Source organism: Poecilia reticulata, linkage group LG23, assembly GCF_000633615.1.
Source record: "Poecilia reticulata strain Guanapo linkage group LG23, Guppy_female_1.0+MT, whole genome shotgun sequence".
In the NCBI taxonomy this organism is placed as follows: domain Eukaryota; kingdom Metazoa; phylum Chordata; class Actinopteri; order Cyprinodontiformes; family Poeciliidae; genus Poecilia; species Poecilia reticulata.
In genome coordinates this window covers 15,291,725-15,305,540 of record NC_024353.1, presented here as the reverse complement: position 1 = coordinate 15,305,540, position 13,816 = coordinate 15,291,725, and the positions used below count along the sequence as shown (strand labels likewise).

Here is a 13,816-nt window from a genome sequence, read left to right as displayed (position 1 = left end):
CGCGCGCGCGCACACACACACAAAGAAGGATTGAGGAAAATCGAGCAGGATTAGAGGGAAGACTCTCACATTTGTTGACAGATTGTGCTTTGTAACACTGGATCATTTGTATTTGAGATTTCCTAAATGATAACACGGTGAGGACGTCTCGCACTGTAATTTTGTGGGCTTAGATTATGAGCAGCTCGGTAGATTGAACACTTTTAAAACAGAGTTCCTATTCTGCATGGGAAAAGTATGGAAAAGCAAAATGGAGTGAGGACAGTATGCATTTTCAGACTTTGATCTTCAGTTCTTCATTGCTCTTCCATGTAACTTGATGCATGTCCTTCTTTCCTTTCTTTTTTTTTTTCTTCCAGATTATCTCCGCCAAAGTTATGGACTGTCTACAGACTTCACCCAGCCGTGCGACTACAACAAACTGGTGCTCTCGCTGCTCTCGGGCCTACCCAACGAAGTGGACTTTGCCGTTAACGTTTGCACGCTGCTCTCCAATGAGAGCAAGCACGCCATGCAGCTGGACAAGGACCCCAAGCTGGTCACGCTGCTGCTGGCCCACGCTGGGGTCTTCGACGACTGTAAGCCCCCCACACACAAGACTTCAACTTTCATTTGATCGTAGTAGTTTGTTTTACCATTTGGGATTATATCAGTAAAGAAAATGACTAATTTAGATGTTGTGTATCCTGAAGGAACACCACCCAGCTGCCTTCTTCTCTCTCTTCTTTGTTTTCCTATGAATGTTGATCTCTTTTAGCACCTCCCAAGTTCTCTAGTCAAGGGGGAGTTGTTGGAGCCTTTGAAGGGAGAAGATGTCTGAACCTAAATCAAATTTAGATAACAGTGACTAAGCTAAGCCTTGGCTCTCCCTCTAACCCTTTTTATGTTCTTTTCCAGCTCTAGGCAGCTTCTCTGCAGTGTTTGGGACAGACTGGAAGGAGAAAACCTCGCGGGACTTTGTTAGGGTAAAGTTTCCTCTCGCCTCCTATAAAGCTGGTTTTTAAGTTTGAACATCTAATAAATAAAAATCAAATTACTCAAATTTCCATCAACAGCTAAGCTAACACGCTACACTAATGTTCAAAGATTCTTTTTTTTTTCTTTTTTTTTAACTTGAGCCGCTAGCAAACATCTGGAATAAGGGGCTCTTATTGTTTACTGAGGCATTTATCCAACATTAGGTCCTCAAGGTGAAAAGATTTATTAGGCCATTAGTAAATGAGGATGTGCAGGTTTTTAATGCTCCAAAATAATTAAGTATTGATGCTGTAAAATCAGTTTAAACGAGCATTCTTCTGGTTTGAATCAGTAATCTCACCTTTGTCTACAATCTGCTGTATAGTAAAAGCTAGATTTGGATGAAGTGGGGAAAAAAGACCTACTGCGTTGTGGTGAATCTGTTCCTGTTGTTTATGATGAAGACCTTCAGTCTGCTGCTGGTTTTAATTGTGCCACATTTTAATTTTTTTGTTGGTCAGACAGTGAGTAATGCCGACTCATTTCCCTCATCATCGTTTTGATTGTAGTCCCACTTTGTAGCTGATTTCACTACGAAGTGGTTTGTCGTTCCTTAGCTTAGTGTTTTGAAGGCATGTTGTTCCTTCACAGTTCTGGAAGGAGGTGGTGGAGGACGCCGAGGTCCGAGAGCTGATCTGGGACAAGAACAGCTCAGCACAAGGTAAAACATTTTGGATCAGAGTTCTGTGACCAATTTCCAATCTACAACTAAATCATAATTTATCTTTAAAACTAATGTAAATATCTTAATTGTTTTTAATATATGGCATGGACTATTTTTTTTGTCTCAAAATAAAGATTGTCATGTTTCATAAGACGTCTGCATTTAGAATATTTCTACACAGCATCTTTGACTAGTTATAAGTGTTTTATATTGAAGGATAGGTACTTAAATTAGGATTTTACTAGGATTTTAAAGCAAATAGAAACTAGCAATTGACACTTAGCATTATATATTAGCAATTAGCTTAGTTTGAACAGCTGACATTTCTAAAACTGGAGTTAAGTCTGGAATTTTCAGACTTTTTATCATCCATATCATCTCAATAAATTTATTTTCCATGAGGTTAAAACAAGACCACAACAGAAGTTGGAGATATTTTTGATGAATGATTTTAAAAACATCCTTTCAAAGGATGAAAAATCCCCAGGAAGACTTTATTCAGTGAATGAATTAATAAAAATAAAGTCAAAATATTATAGGAATGAACCCGCAGGGAGTAGTCATATTGTTAGGAGATTAAAGTCGGAATAATATGACGATAAGTCGTAGTAATGAGAATGAAGTCATAGTCTTGTATTATGACTGCTCTTTTAGTTTTGAGTTTTCTATTCTTAGTGTGACCCTGATACTCCGTCGTAAAAATGTTATAGAATGTAAGTTTGTTTTTTTTCTTTTGTTTGTTTTTTTTTCTTGAATCTATTTCTCTGAAATCATTTTCAATGGTAATTGGTGATGGCGTAAAATACTGAGACTTCATTCAGTAACAACGTCCACACTGAAGAGTTTTCATTTTAGTGTGGCTTCAGAATTTAGGAATGGTGCATTCACTGAGTGTAAAAAGACTGGATTTTTGAGATTCAAACTAGTTAGGATCAGACAAATTGCAAATCTACAATTTCTCATTAAATCTAGTCCTAAAACTAGATTTTAAGTCCTACAGTCCATCCTCTCGGCTGACCGACCCCCGCACCTTCTGCTCTGACCACAGATGGTACGTCCAGGGAGGACCACTGGCAGAGTCTCTTCCACCCGCCGCGGAACCCAGGCACCAGTGACATGGAGGCCCAGCGGGTGCTGCAGGTCGCCGTCATCCTGCGAAACCTCTCCTTCGAGGAGGCCAACGTCAAGCTGCTGGCGGCCAACCGAACGTGCCTGCGCTTCCTTTTGCTCTGCGCCCACTGTAACCTCATCTCACTCCGACAGCTCGGACTCGACACGCTGGGCAACGTGGCTGCTGAGGTGGGTCATCAGTTTGTGTATCGACTACAGATCAACCAGACGAAATCCTCAGTTTATGTGCTCAACGTCCATGTTTTTATGAGAAAGTTACTGGTTTAGTTCCTGCTTCACCCAACTGGAGTGTGCAATGCTAATGTGGTTAGCTTAGCTTAATCAGGTTTTAATCATCAGGCTGCATAAAGACTCGTCTTTTTTTATTTATTTTTGTAATCTCTTAGCTACAGCTTGATCCTGTCGATTTTCGGACGACGCACCTGATCTTTCACACCATCACCAAATGCTTGATGTCCAGGGACAGGTTCCTCAAAATGAGAGGTGAGTCTAGTCAAAGTGTTGGCAGGAAACACCTGCAGTTTTGAGAGTTTCTAAAAAGTCTCTGTGTTTCTGCGTAGCTATGGAGATACTGGGTAACCTGAGCAAAGCGGACGATAACGGCGTGTTGATCTGCGAATATGTGGACCAGGAGTCGTACAGGGAAGTGATCATGCTCCTCACTCTGCCGGACCTCATGCTTCTCATGGCCTCCTTGGAGGTTCTGTACCTGCTGGCCCAACTGGGAGAGATTCCCTGCAGCAAGATTGCCTCGGTTGACCACAGCATAGGTACAAGTTCACTGAAAGTCTCTTTTACAGATAAATTAAGATAAATACAAATAAAAACCCTGATAAATGATTGAAAAACAGAAGTTTTGCTTTGTCTAATCTAAAAATTAGTTTGAAACATTTGATTTCTTCATAGCACTATGCTGTAGCAGTACGTTTCAGTTTAAGTTCACCGTCGAGTCTGCTTTGTCTTCCTTGTCCCGGCTCAGACCTGTTGGTGCGGTTGGTGTCGGTAGACCTCCACACGTTCGGGCCCGACGCCCTGACGGCAGTGCGGTTGATCGAGCACCAGGCCAACGCCGAGCAGGCCGCCGAGGTCCGACCGCAGCTGGTGGAGCAGGTACCTGCAGCGGTGCAGGGGGCGACGGCTCCGGGTAAGGGCTCCTCAGAGACGCTTCAGGCTTTTTAACTTCCTTTTACTCTGTTAGACTGGTAGACCTTAGAAAAAAAATCTCTGAAAGCTGGAAAAGAACGATTCTTCACCTTCCAGAAAGACGACGCCCAAAACCATAAAATCAAAGCTACAGTGGAATAGTGAAAACCAGAGCATACTCATGTGTTGGAAAGGACTCAGCCAAAGTCTGGACCTAAATCGAATTTAAATCTGTTGCAAGTTTTGAAATAGAAATGCAAACCACATTTCTTGGATTTTAATTGTGCAAGAAATTTTAAAACTTCCACTTCAGAATTTTGCTTCACCTTGTGTCAAACTATCATGAAAATACATTGAAGTGACAGGAAAAGTTCAAGGTCTTTAACTTCCTGCTCTGTACATATGTGTAAATTACTCTTCCAAAGTTCCTCAGAACTGTCATTGTTACAAAAAAATGCCGTTGCCATTGTTTTCCTTCAGATCAGTCAAAACCAGCCAGTTTTGAACAAAAGTGAATAACAATAATTAAGAGACTTCTGTACATGGTTCTTCATTAGTTTGCTGACATCTAGTGGGTATCTACGTAGCACTACAGTTGTATTGTGAATGAAATTTGTGGCAAACAGTTTGTAATGCTTTCATAATGTCTCCTTAGTAACAAGAGTCCCTGTTCAGTCCAGCGTACCACCACCACCTGGTATCGTCGAACTAGATGGGGAGAAGTTTACGCTGCAGTGGTGAGATTTGGCTTTTACATCTTTGTTGATCTTTGTAAGTAAAAATACTTTTTTTTCCTATTTTCTGGTAACTTTAAAACCTGTTGATTGGTTTCTTTCTAACAGGCTGAACGCACACTTTGAGACGAACCCCGAGGGCTCGGTTTCACGATCAGAAATGTACTCTGAGTACCTGGCTACCTGCAGCAAAATGGGACGTGGCAACATCTTGAACTCCACTGGCTTCCTAAAATGCCTGCGGTAGGTACAGAGCGCACACGACTCGATCAAGTTAGTTTAGTTGCTGGGCAAGATCAGCAGATAAATCCCAGAAGTAGGCTTATATATGTAGAATCTCAAGGTTTCTCTTCTGCACAGGACGGTGTTCCCCAACCACACTATGAGGCGGCAAGAGGAGGCAAAAGCCAGCAACCCGCTTCAGATCCTCCTGGTGGGAATAAGGCGAAGAGCGATCCCTCTCCCCATCCAGCTGTACTACCAGCAAACCCAGCAGCAACACCAGAACCCGGCCGCAGCTCCTCCACCTCCTGTAGCTCGACATGAAGCACCTGGAGATCCTCAAGCTCCACCACCAGGTACATCTGGTTTTTGTTTTCATGGAAGCAGGCACTCTGGTCAGATGAACATTTTGGTCTGCAAGCAAAATGCTTTGTGTTGAAGGAAACTGTAACTAGGAATGCACCTATATAAAAATTTGTGCTGATATCAATATTTCATATTAATATTGCTATTGCGGCTGATAACCGACATTTACCAATATTATACATATTTCACTACTGGGAGATGGAATTTTAATGGGAAACTTGTTTGTAGAAGATGTCACTACTCTACACAGAAGTTTCTGAAACATTGTATTAATCTGTATATTAATAAATATTCATGTTGTTGTGTTACCAGGGTTACCGCCGGGACATCCTAATCCTGGACCACAGTTTGTGCGGCCCCCGGGGGCCCCACCCATGGCCTCGCCCCCACAGGAAAGTTCTCGTGTAAACCACCCAACAGTTCCCCGTCACCCTGGTCCCCCACAGGCGTCGCCACAGTTGCCCTCGACCCTGGTCCGAACAGCTCCGGGGGTACAGATCACAATGTCCGCTGCGGCCGCCCAGAATCACAACCCACAGAACCTGGCGCCCCCTCCCGTGCCTCAGCAGCAGCACTCTCCCATGCTCCCCACAGGGGCTCCCGTCACACTATTTCAACCAGTACCACAAGGCCACATCCTCACCACCCGGGTACAAGGTGTGTGCTCCCAGGTCACCCAGCAACCACCTCTGCCTCAAACCCTCTCTGTCTCTGGGCCTCTGGGTGGAACACCCCAGGTTGACACCCAGTGTACTGCTGCGGTTTCAGTACCCCCTTCCATCCAGGTGGGAGGCAGCCAAGCCATTGGGATAACGGGCGTGGCCAACTCCCAAGGTTCTCGTGTAACATTTCAAAATATTGCTCCAAAACCAGCACCAAACCAGTCAGGTGGGCCAACAGCCACATTGACCCCTCCCAACCAGCAGCCTCAGCCTCAACAGAGCGTAGTAATAGTCAGTCCCAATCCCCAGCAGAATGCAGCCTACACCCCGGCCATACACCAGATCGTTCTTGCCAACCCCTCCTCCATTCCTGGTGCCCAGACTGTCCAGATAGCGGGGCAGCCCGGAGCTGCTTCCAGTCCCTGCTCACCTGCTGCCTCTCATTCAAATACCCAGGTCCAGTCCAATCAAGCTGTCAGCCACGCACTGTCCACGATACGGCAACAGCCGCCCCCGCCGCCTCCTCTCCAACTTGTATCCCAAACTCCTCCCACTCAACCTACCTCCACTGAATCCAGCTTGATCAAACAGCTACTGCTTCCAAAGCGAGGGCCTTCTACCCCGGGAGGGAAGTTGATCCTGCCCGCCCCACAGGTCCCCCCTCCAAACAACACGATAGCTACCAACCCACAGGTCATCTACCAGAACCCCTCTCCCCAGCCGGTCAGCGTCCAGCTGGTCCCTGGCCAGCTTCCTGCTGCAGGTGCCCCGCCCCTCCAGGCGGTCCAGCTGCTGCCAGGGCAGCTCATCTCCACCAGTGCGCCGGGTGGAGCGGCCATCATCCAGGCCCCCACAGCAGCCGGACAAGTCACCTTCACCGTGGTCCCCAACACTGGCTTCACCACCTCTACTGCTGCTGTCGCCGCCGTCAGCCAGGGCGTTGTGGCTCCGGGTGTCCCGCCACCGCCGTTTTCTACTGGAACAGTCCCCCATCACGTATCGACAGGCGTGCCGCTCCCACCGCCACTGCCGGCTCCCCTCAGAGGAGACAAGATCATTTGTCAGAAGGAGGAAGAGGCCAAGGACGCCACAGGGCTGCATATCCACGAAAGGAAGATAGAGGTGATGGAGAACTCTTCGTTGGCAGAAGGAGACCCTTCAAACGGCAAAACGAGGAACGGGGACGTCGCAGCAGGTGCCAAGCTACTAAACGGTGGGAAGTGCGTGGAGCCGAATCTACCTCCATATCACTCAGGGAACAGCCAGGGAGTACTCAACGGCCCGGCAACGGAGAGCCTTTCCTCCAACGGGAAGCAGGCTCTCTCTCCAGGCCCAAACGCCCCTCTCGAGGGCAACGCCGACCCCAAAAAGACCCTGGTCAACGGGGTGTGTGACTTTGAGCGGTGCGATAGCGGTGGCAACTTTAACAAAAACATTCCAAATCACATTGCTTCCAAACAGTACTTGGGGAACGGGGAGGTGGGCGCCTCTCAAAAGACTTCAGATCAGAGTCTGCCCAGTCCGCCCCCACCCCAGCAGGACACTGCCAAAGCCCAGCAGGCCGAGCGCCTGGCTAACGGACCCCAGGCAGCAGCTCACCGGCCGCCCTCGGAACTAACCAACGGACCTCTGGGGCTGGCGCTGGGGCACGGCACGCCTGTGCTCAGACAGCAACTGCTCCCCAACTCCACACTGCCCTGCGCTGTCGCTTCGCAGAATCCCGCTGCCTCTCCGGCGAACGGCCTGACCTCAGAACCCCGGGGCCTCAAGAGGCCCGCCGAGAACGAAGAGCGTGGCCCGGCGGCGGCGACGTCCTCCGGGATCCCCAACAAGGTGGGAGTTCGGATCATCACCATCAGCGACCCCAACAACGCCGGCAGCAGCGCCACCATGGTGGCGGTGCCGGCAGGAACGGACCCAAGCACAGTAGCCAAAGTAGCAATAGAGAACGCCACTCAGCAGAGGAACTGCTCGCCTACACAAGCAGCTGGCGCCACGGTGAGTCACTCTGGGGTTTTTTCAGTAAAATTCAAACCATGTTTTGGTGGGAATTTTTTTTCTCTTTCAATTGTTATATTTAGTCAAGTTTTGAGATTAATTAAAAGGTTGTATAGATGCCCACTTTGCAGATGTTTAGTATAGATGTTGTTTTAGAAACCTCAACTGTGGAGTCGCTTTTCTACTTTTTGTTGTTTTTGTTAAGAAATGAGCTCAAAAAGTTATACCTGTCATTTCCTACTGGTGTAGAAAAGGTTTTTGATTGAAATCCTATTCAAAATGTAGAAACCGTCACTTTGCAACCTTAATTAAGGTTCTAATGCCATCTATGACATTTTCTATATTTAAAATTTGACCCGCTAAGTTACTGGTATCTTTGCTGTAAATGTATTTTGAATTTAGAGTATTCTCAGCGGGGCTGTTGTTGGGTAAATTCTCGAATATCTAAAAGTTTGGAGGTTAAGAAGGTGAGTCCAGTCAAGACCATGTGGCCCTCACTGATACCCACCTCCTACAGCAAAGCAGCTGAGTGAACAACCTTTGCCAAGAGAAGGGCCTGGGTTACATCTCAGCCAACAGATTGGTCCTAATTCTGATCTCGCGCCTGCTTCCGACGAAGCCGTTTGTCCGTCGTCCATGTTTCTAAAACCTTGTCTCCTCTCCAGCCGACTGCCACCCCGCCCCCAGTTCCCTCCTCGCAGCCGGCACCAGCAGGCAACCACAGTCCGCACCTCCCAGCGCAGCAGACCCCCACGTCGCCGACGGAACCGGGCAGGAAAGCAGGGCAGAACTTCAAGTGTCTGTGGCAGTCGTGTAAACGGTACAGCGCCCCCTTCTGCTTTTCTTTTCACCTTCTGTGTGATCATTTCAGCCACATCTTTGTAAAAACTTCCATGTTTTTTTTYTGTTTTGTTTTGTTTTGTTTGCGGTGTCTTCCAGGTGGTTCGAAACGCCATCTCAAGTGTTTTACCACGCAGCAACACAACATGGAGGAAAAGAAGTGTATGGAGGGCATTGTCTGTGGGAGGGTTGTGAACCTTTCCCCCGGCAGAGACTGTCCTTCATCACACATCTGCAGGTAAAATCCTGTCATTGGCCAGATGAAAAACAATTTTTATTCTCCAATATTGACCTTGTTATATTACTGCCTTTCATATAAAAACAGTATTTAATGTGTCTTCTCTGCTTCCCCAGGATAAACACTGTTCCAGAGAGGCTTTGCTGGCTGGACTCAAACTAGAGGAGCAGCAAGCACAAAGTCCCAATCAGACATCTTCCCAGTGCGTGCAACTTCCTGTCTGACGCGACTCGTAACTTGAATCAAAATCATCTGCATTTATCAAATATCATCTTTGCTAACAGCGGTTTGTGTTTGCTCTGTGAAGGACTCCGCCAGCGGCAGGCAGCACTCCGGCACAACGAGCACCGAAAGCAATCGTCAATCATCCGAGCGCAGCTCTCATGGCCCTACGTAGAGGTTCTCGAAACCTGGTCTTCAGAGACTTCACAGTGAGTACAGCCAGCCTCACACACTGTTTAAAGACTATTATTATTAATAGTTTGACTCATGATGGAATTTACAATACTTTACTTTTCTTATTTAAAAAAAAAAAAAAACTGTGTCCGTTTTGTCAAATTCCGGGTTCATACTGGTTCTTGAAATCCTCGTAAATGCTTTAAATTCAACAGGTGTTTTTAGAAAGTGTTTCACATTCAAACTGCAGTTGTGTAATAAAGTCCAGTTTAAGACCTGATGTAAAGAATACATTTGAATTTTTTTCCCCACTGTCTGAAATTAAATCAGACCAAAATTATCTTGTTTTTTGTCAGATAGAATTACAAAAATTTCAACAAAGAAAAAATGTATCTTTACTTTTTCGTTTAACATGTCTCTGTTGTAGAATGTAGCATACCACCACAAGGTATTATTAACAGTAGTAAAATATATCATAAAATGGTGAATTGAAAATGTCATCTTTAGATCATTTGTATTGTTTTTTTTTTTATCTCCAAAGTGTGGTGCTGGAAAAGTTTTTAAATTTCCCTTGAAAGTGCTTGAATTTTACTATGGGAAAACTCAACAAACCTTTTTATAGATTATATTAGACTTGTTGACTTTCTGGGTGTCACTTCTGCTTGTTGAAGGCAATCAGAAAGCCATAAACAAATACTATTTCAGTATGCAGAGACATTGTAGAAGAGGCAAAAAAGCACAGATGATGTAGTAGGCGAATGAGCTTCTCAACCTGCTGATTAAAGTGATGTTTGTATTTTGTGTTTCCTGTAGGACGAGAAGGAGGGACCAGTGACCAAACACATACGACTAACTGCTGCCTTAACATTAAAGAACATCGCCAAGCACTCAGACTGTGGTCGCATGTAAGTTTCCTGCTTGACTGAATGAAGTTTGAGTCCACAGTGTGGTGATGTAATTAAGTTTTCTTCAATATAATTAAATCTACAAAATACAGTTGTTTGGTAAACCCTGGTGAAAACGAATATAAAGCCTTAAAATATCATCTATTTTATTGTTTTTCACAAGGATTAGTTATTAGTGCCTCTATAAGCATCTTTTATTTATTATTTTTAGAAGCTTTTTGTCTGTAATCCATGACTTCTGAGTCCCACTGGTATGAGCATGATGTAATATTTCAGCTCTTGAAGGCGGGATGTCTTAATTAAGTTTCCACTACACACAGTGAGCAGGATGGTGAGGGAGAACTACCACGGAGAGAGGCGTCTTGGGCTTTACCAAGTCTCCATGACAACAAGGCTCCACCTACCTTAGTTAATGCATTGCACATGTAAACAGGTGGAATTTACTAAACTCCTGGGACTTTACTGTAACTGAGTATTGGTCGAAGACTGAGTTTTTCGAAAAGAAATACTTTAGTTGAAAAAGCACCTAATGCCTAGTGTTTTGTGTGATGGAGGATTTCTGAGGCTCTGGAACCATTTTTCTCTTCCAAAGGCTCTGAATTATAAAGTCTTTGAAACACCTGGAGTCTTTTTTTCTTAATATGCTGATTGTTCATCAGTGGTTCTTTCAGCTTTTGCATGGTGATCTTAAACATCTCTCTGTGGATGATACAACCTTGTGAAATATGACCAGAAGTGCCCTCATACTGGCTAAAGGGGATCGTAGAAACTATTACCTGGATGGGGCACCAATTAATGGACTAGTAACTTTTTTCTTTAACCCTTCCGATTGAATAATTGTACTCAGTTTTTTTTTTTTTTTTGCATTTGTTTTTTAACTTGTCTTCTAACTTATTTTAAAGGTGTCGTTAGCAGAGGTGTAAATAAATGTAGGAAAAACCTGAATTCCCACATTTCAGATTTTAATTATGCAGGTTTCATGTGATGTTTCGCTGATCTTTATAGATTTTTTTCTTTTTCCTCCCTCAGGTTGGTAAAAAGGCACGAGACGCACCTCTCTGTGCTGGCTTTAAGTAATATGGAGGTCTCCACCACGCTCGCCAAATGCCTTTATGAACTCACGCGCTCGCTTCAGGCTTAACGCCAAAAGGACGACCACCTACCATCCTCCAGCCCTCGCTCCTGCGAAGGGCGGAGCGAAGGCGCCGGCGAGCCGTAGCCGGTCCACCACGGGTGGAGGGACTCGCGGAGGAGGAGGGAACCAGGACGAAGTTCTGCCTCTTCCACCTCCACCCCTAAAACTCCGTTTGATTCCTCACCTACTTCCTTGCTCGCCAGCCTTGGTCCAACCGCCTGCCTGCCCTCTACATCACACACACGGGAAAAAAACGAAAAGAGGGAGAAAAAAAAAAAGAAAAAGAAACTGCCTTTGGGGATCTTCCACCAGCTGCCCACCAGGGGGAGCTCCTTGAGACTGCTTCCCTGAGGGACTCCACTGACAAACCCCCCCAAACATGAGCACATTTTTGTTTCAGTGTAGTCGTTTTTTTTCCTCCTCCTCCTATTTTTGGTGATCCCGTTTACAGGAGTGTGCTTGAGTTCTAGGGTGACGAGTGGGCGGAGCCGCGGAGGGGGCGGGGCTACTGAAGGTTTCTCACAGGGTTGGGCGGAAGGACGACTCGGCCGGCGACTGGAGCAGAGAAAATTTTTCTTTAGAAACTCGGTAGCTTGGTTTTCTTACTTGAGTCAATATATTTTCACTTATTTATTATTGAAATAAATACCATTACAATTAATAAAAAGAAAAAAAAAGAATCTTGTAAATATGTTGTGAATATATATAAAGAAGATCCTTTGATGCCGATGCAGCCACTGGAGAACACGCTCTGTGGGGTAATAGAAGCATTACTTTGACAGGATTTAATAAAGTAGTACGTTTGTTTTTGTTGTTTTGCTTTTTTTTTTCTTTTTAAATGATCCTTGGTCACTTGTATCTAATGTGATTCTATACTCAGCAGTGGATGAATGTACTTAAAAACTTGTAAATAATTCTGCAAAGGTACTGATGCTGTAAAGCTTAGGGATGGGGTTAAAAGCAGTTTTTTGTGGAACTGTGACATTTTTTGTATTATAATACCTTGTAGAACTCATTTTGCTGGCTGAAAGAGTATGGAATAATATATCTCATGTCATTTTGTAGAAGAAAAAAAAAATATTGAAGGTATTCTCTTCCCCTAATCCCCCAACCCCCACACGTTCCTCCCCTCAACACGTGCGCACACACACACACACAAGGAACATATAATCCACTGTAAGCGTTTTTTGTCATCGTACGGGCACGGTGCGCGTACCAAAAATTTTTTTGTATTTGTAAATTGGTTTAAATACATGGAGTTTTTATACAGGTTTTCTCCTGTGTTCTTTGCTTTACGTGCAGGTATGATATTTTCTTCACTACTTTTTTCTATCTTAATATAGTGTGGAGTTTTATTGTACTATTTTTTCATTCTTACTACCATGCCACATTCCGGCTCACGTCCTCAGACTGTCCTCTCTACCGTGTGTTGTGTAACATTTGACTGCCTGTCGTATTAGCATCTGACCGGGGCGACCCCAACCATCTTCATTTCTGCGGTGTCAGTAGGATGTGTGACTATACATAGACCTAACAGTCTGTTAGAGATTGGCTTTATTTACTTTGGTGACTGTTTATAGTTTTTAAATAAAACACTGAACATTTTGCCTGGGGCTTTGCTCGTTTTTTCCTGCTTTCTTTTTATCTGTTTAGCAAAGGAGAGACAGTTGATTATTTCATAAGAGGGTATTTTTACATACAGCCAAGTTTAGCGTAACTCATTTCCTTTTAATAAATGAAGTGGTCTAAAAGCAGCTTTTAATATTGGGTTTACAGTGCTTTATTTTTAAATGACACCGCTGATGGCATGTGTTGTAGAATCTTTCCCTTGTTCAAGGTGTTATTCTTTTAGTACACCTACATTTGTTAGATTCTCACTACACTTCGCGCTAGCACTGATAAAGTTGCGTAAAAAGCTTTTAAAAAATGACTCCAGTTGATATCTATCAATGTACATTTAAGTGAAGGAGAAAAGTTAACAAAATTAGACAGCACTTAGTCTTTTGTAACATTTCTCATTTGAACGGGGGCTGTACGATATGCCGATTTACTAAAACTCATTTGGCTGATAACCGATACCGATATTTTTATTTTCCTATACCTACTTGCAATAAACTATATGACTTTCTCTAATGTGGAATTAAAATACTGCATTATCTTTGTCAATTTAGCCAGCTTGCAAATGCTACAAAGGACCCTGAAAATTATGCAACACTTTCAACCTGCATTATGTTTAATGTCAAATTTATTCAAGACATTTACAGTCATGGCCAAAAGTTTTGAGAATGATTCAAATGTTAATTTTTACAAAGTCTACTGCTTCAGTTTTTATAATGGCAATTTGCATATACTCCAGAATGTTATA

The 13,816-nt window shown here is 44.2% G+C and overlaps 1 protein-coding gene across 3 annotated transcripts in view; it reads left to right on the top strand.

Annotated features, from left to right (window-relative positions):
- arid2 (AT-rich interactive domain 2) overlaps positions 1–13,058 on the top strand; it is a 30,081-nt gene extending 17,023 nt beyond the window's left edge. For 2 of the 3 annotated variants that reach the window (XM_008401404.2, XM_008401406.2), the window contains 17 exons: positions 360–578; positions 898–965; positions 1,609–1,678; positions 2,730–2,980; positions 3,199–3,295; positions 3,373–3,582; positions 3,792–3,956; positions 4,611–4,692; positions 4,798–4,932; positions 5,050–5,267; positions 5,590–7,937; positions 8,603–8,757; positions 8,877–9,015; positions 9,132–9,217; positions 9,323–9,446; positions 10,225–10,316; positions 11,346–13,058. In XM_008401404.2, coding sequence (XP_008399626.1) covers positions 360–578; positions 898–965; positions 1,609–1,678; positions 2,730–2,980; positions 3,199–3,295; positions 3,373–3,582; positions 3,792–3,956; positions 4,611–4,692; positions 4,798–4,932; positions 5,050–5,267; positions 5,590–7,937; positions 8,603–8,757; positions 8,877–9,015; positions 9,132–9,217; positions 9,323–9,446; positions 10,225–10,316; positions 11,346–11,457 — 4,571 coding nt within the window. In that variant the 3' untranslated portion in view covers positions 11,458–13,058. The remainder of the gene's footprint in view (positions 1–359; positions 579–897; positions 966–1,608; positions 1,679–2,729; positions 2,981–3,198; positions 3,296–3,372; positions 3,583–3,791; positions 3,957–4,610; positions 4,693–4,797; positions 4,933–5,049; positions 5,268–5,589; positions 7,938–8,602; positions 8,758–8,876; positions 9,016–9,131; positions 9,218–9,322; positions 9,447–10,224; positions 10,317–11,345) is intronic. The other variant, XM_008401405.1, reaches the window with a different exon arrangement.
- The last annotated feature ends 758 nt before the right edge of the window (positions 13,059–13,816 follow it).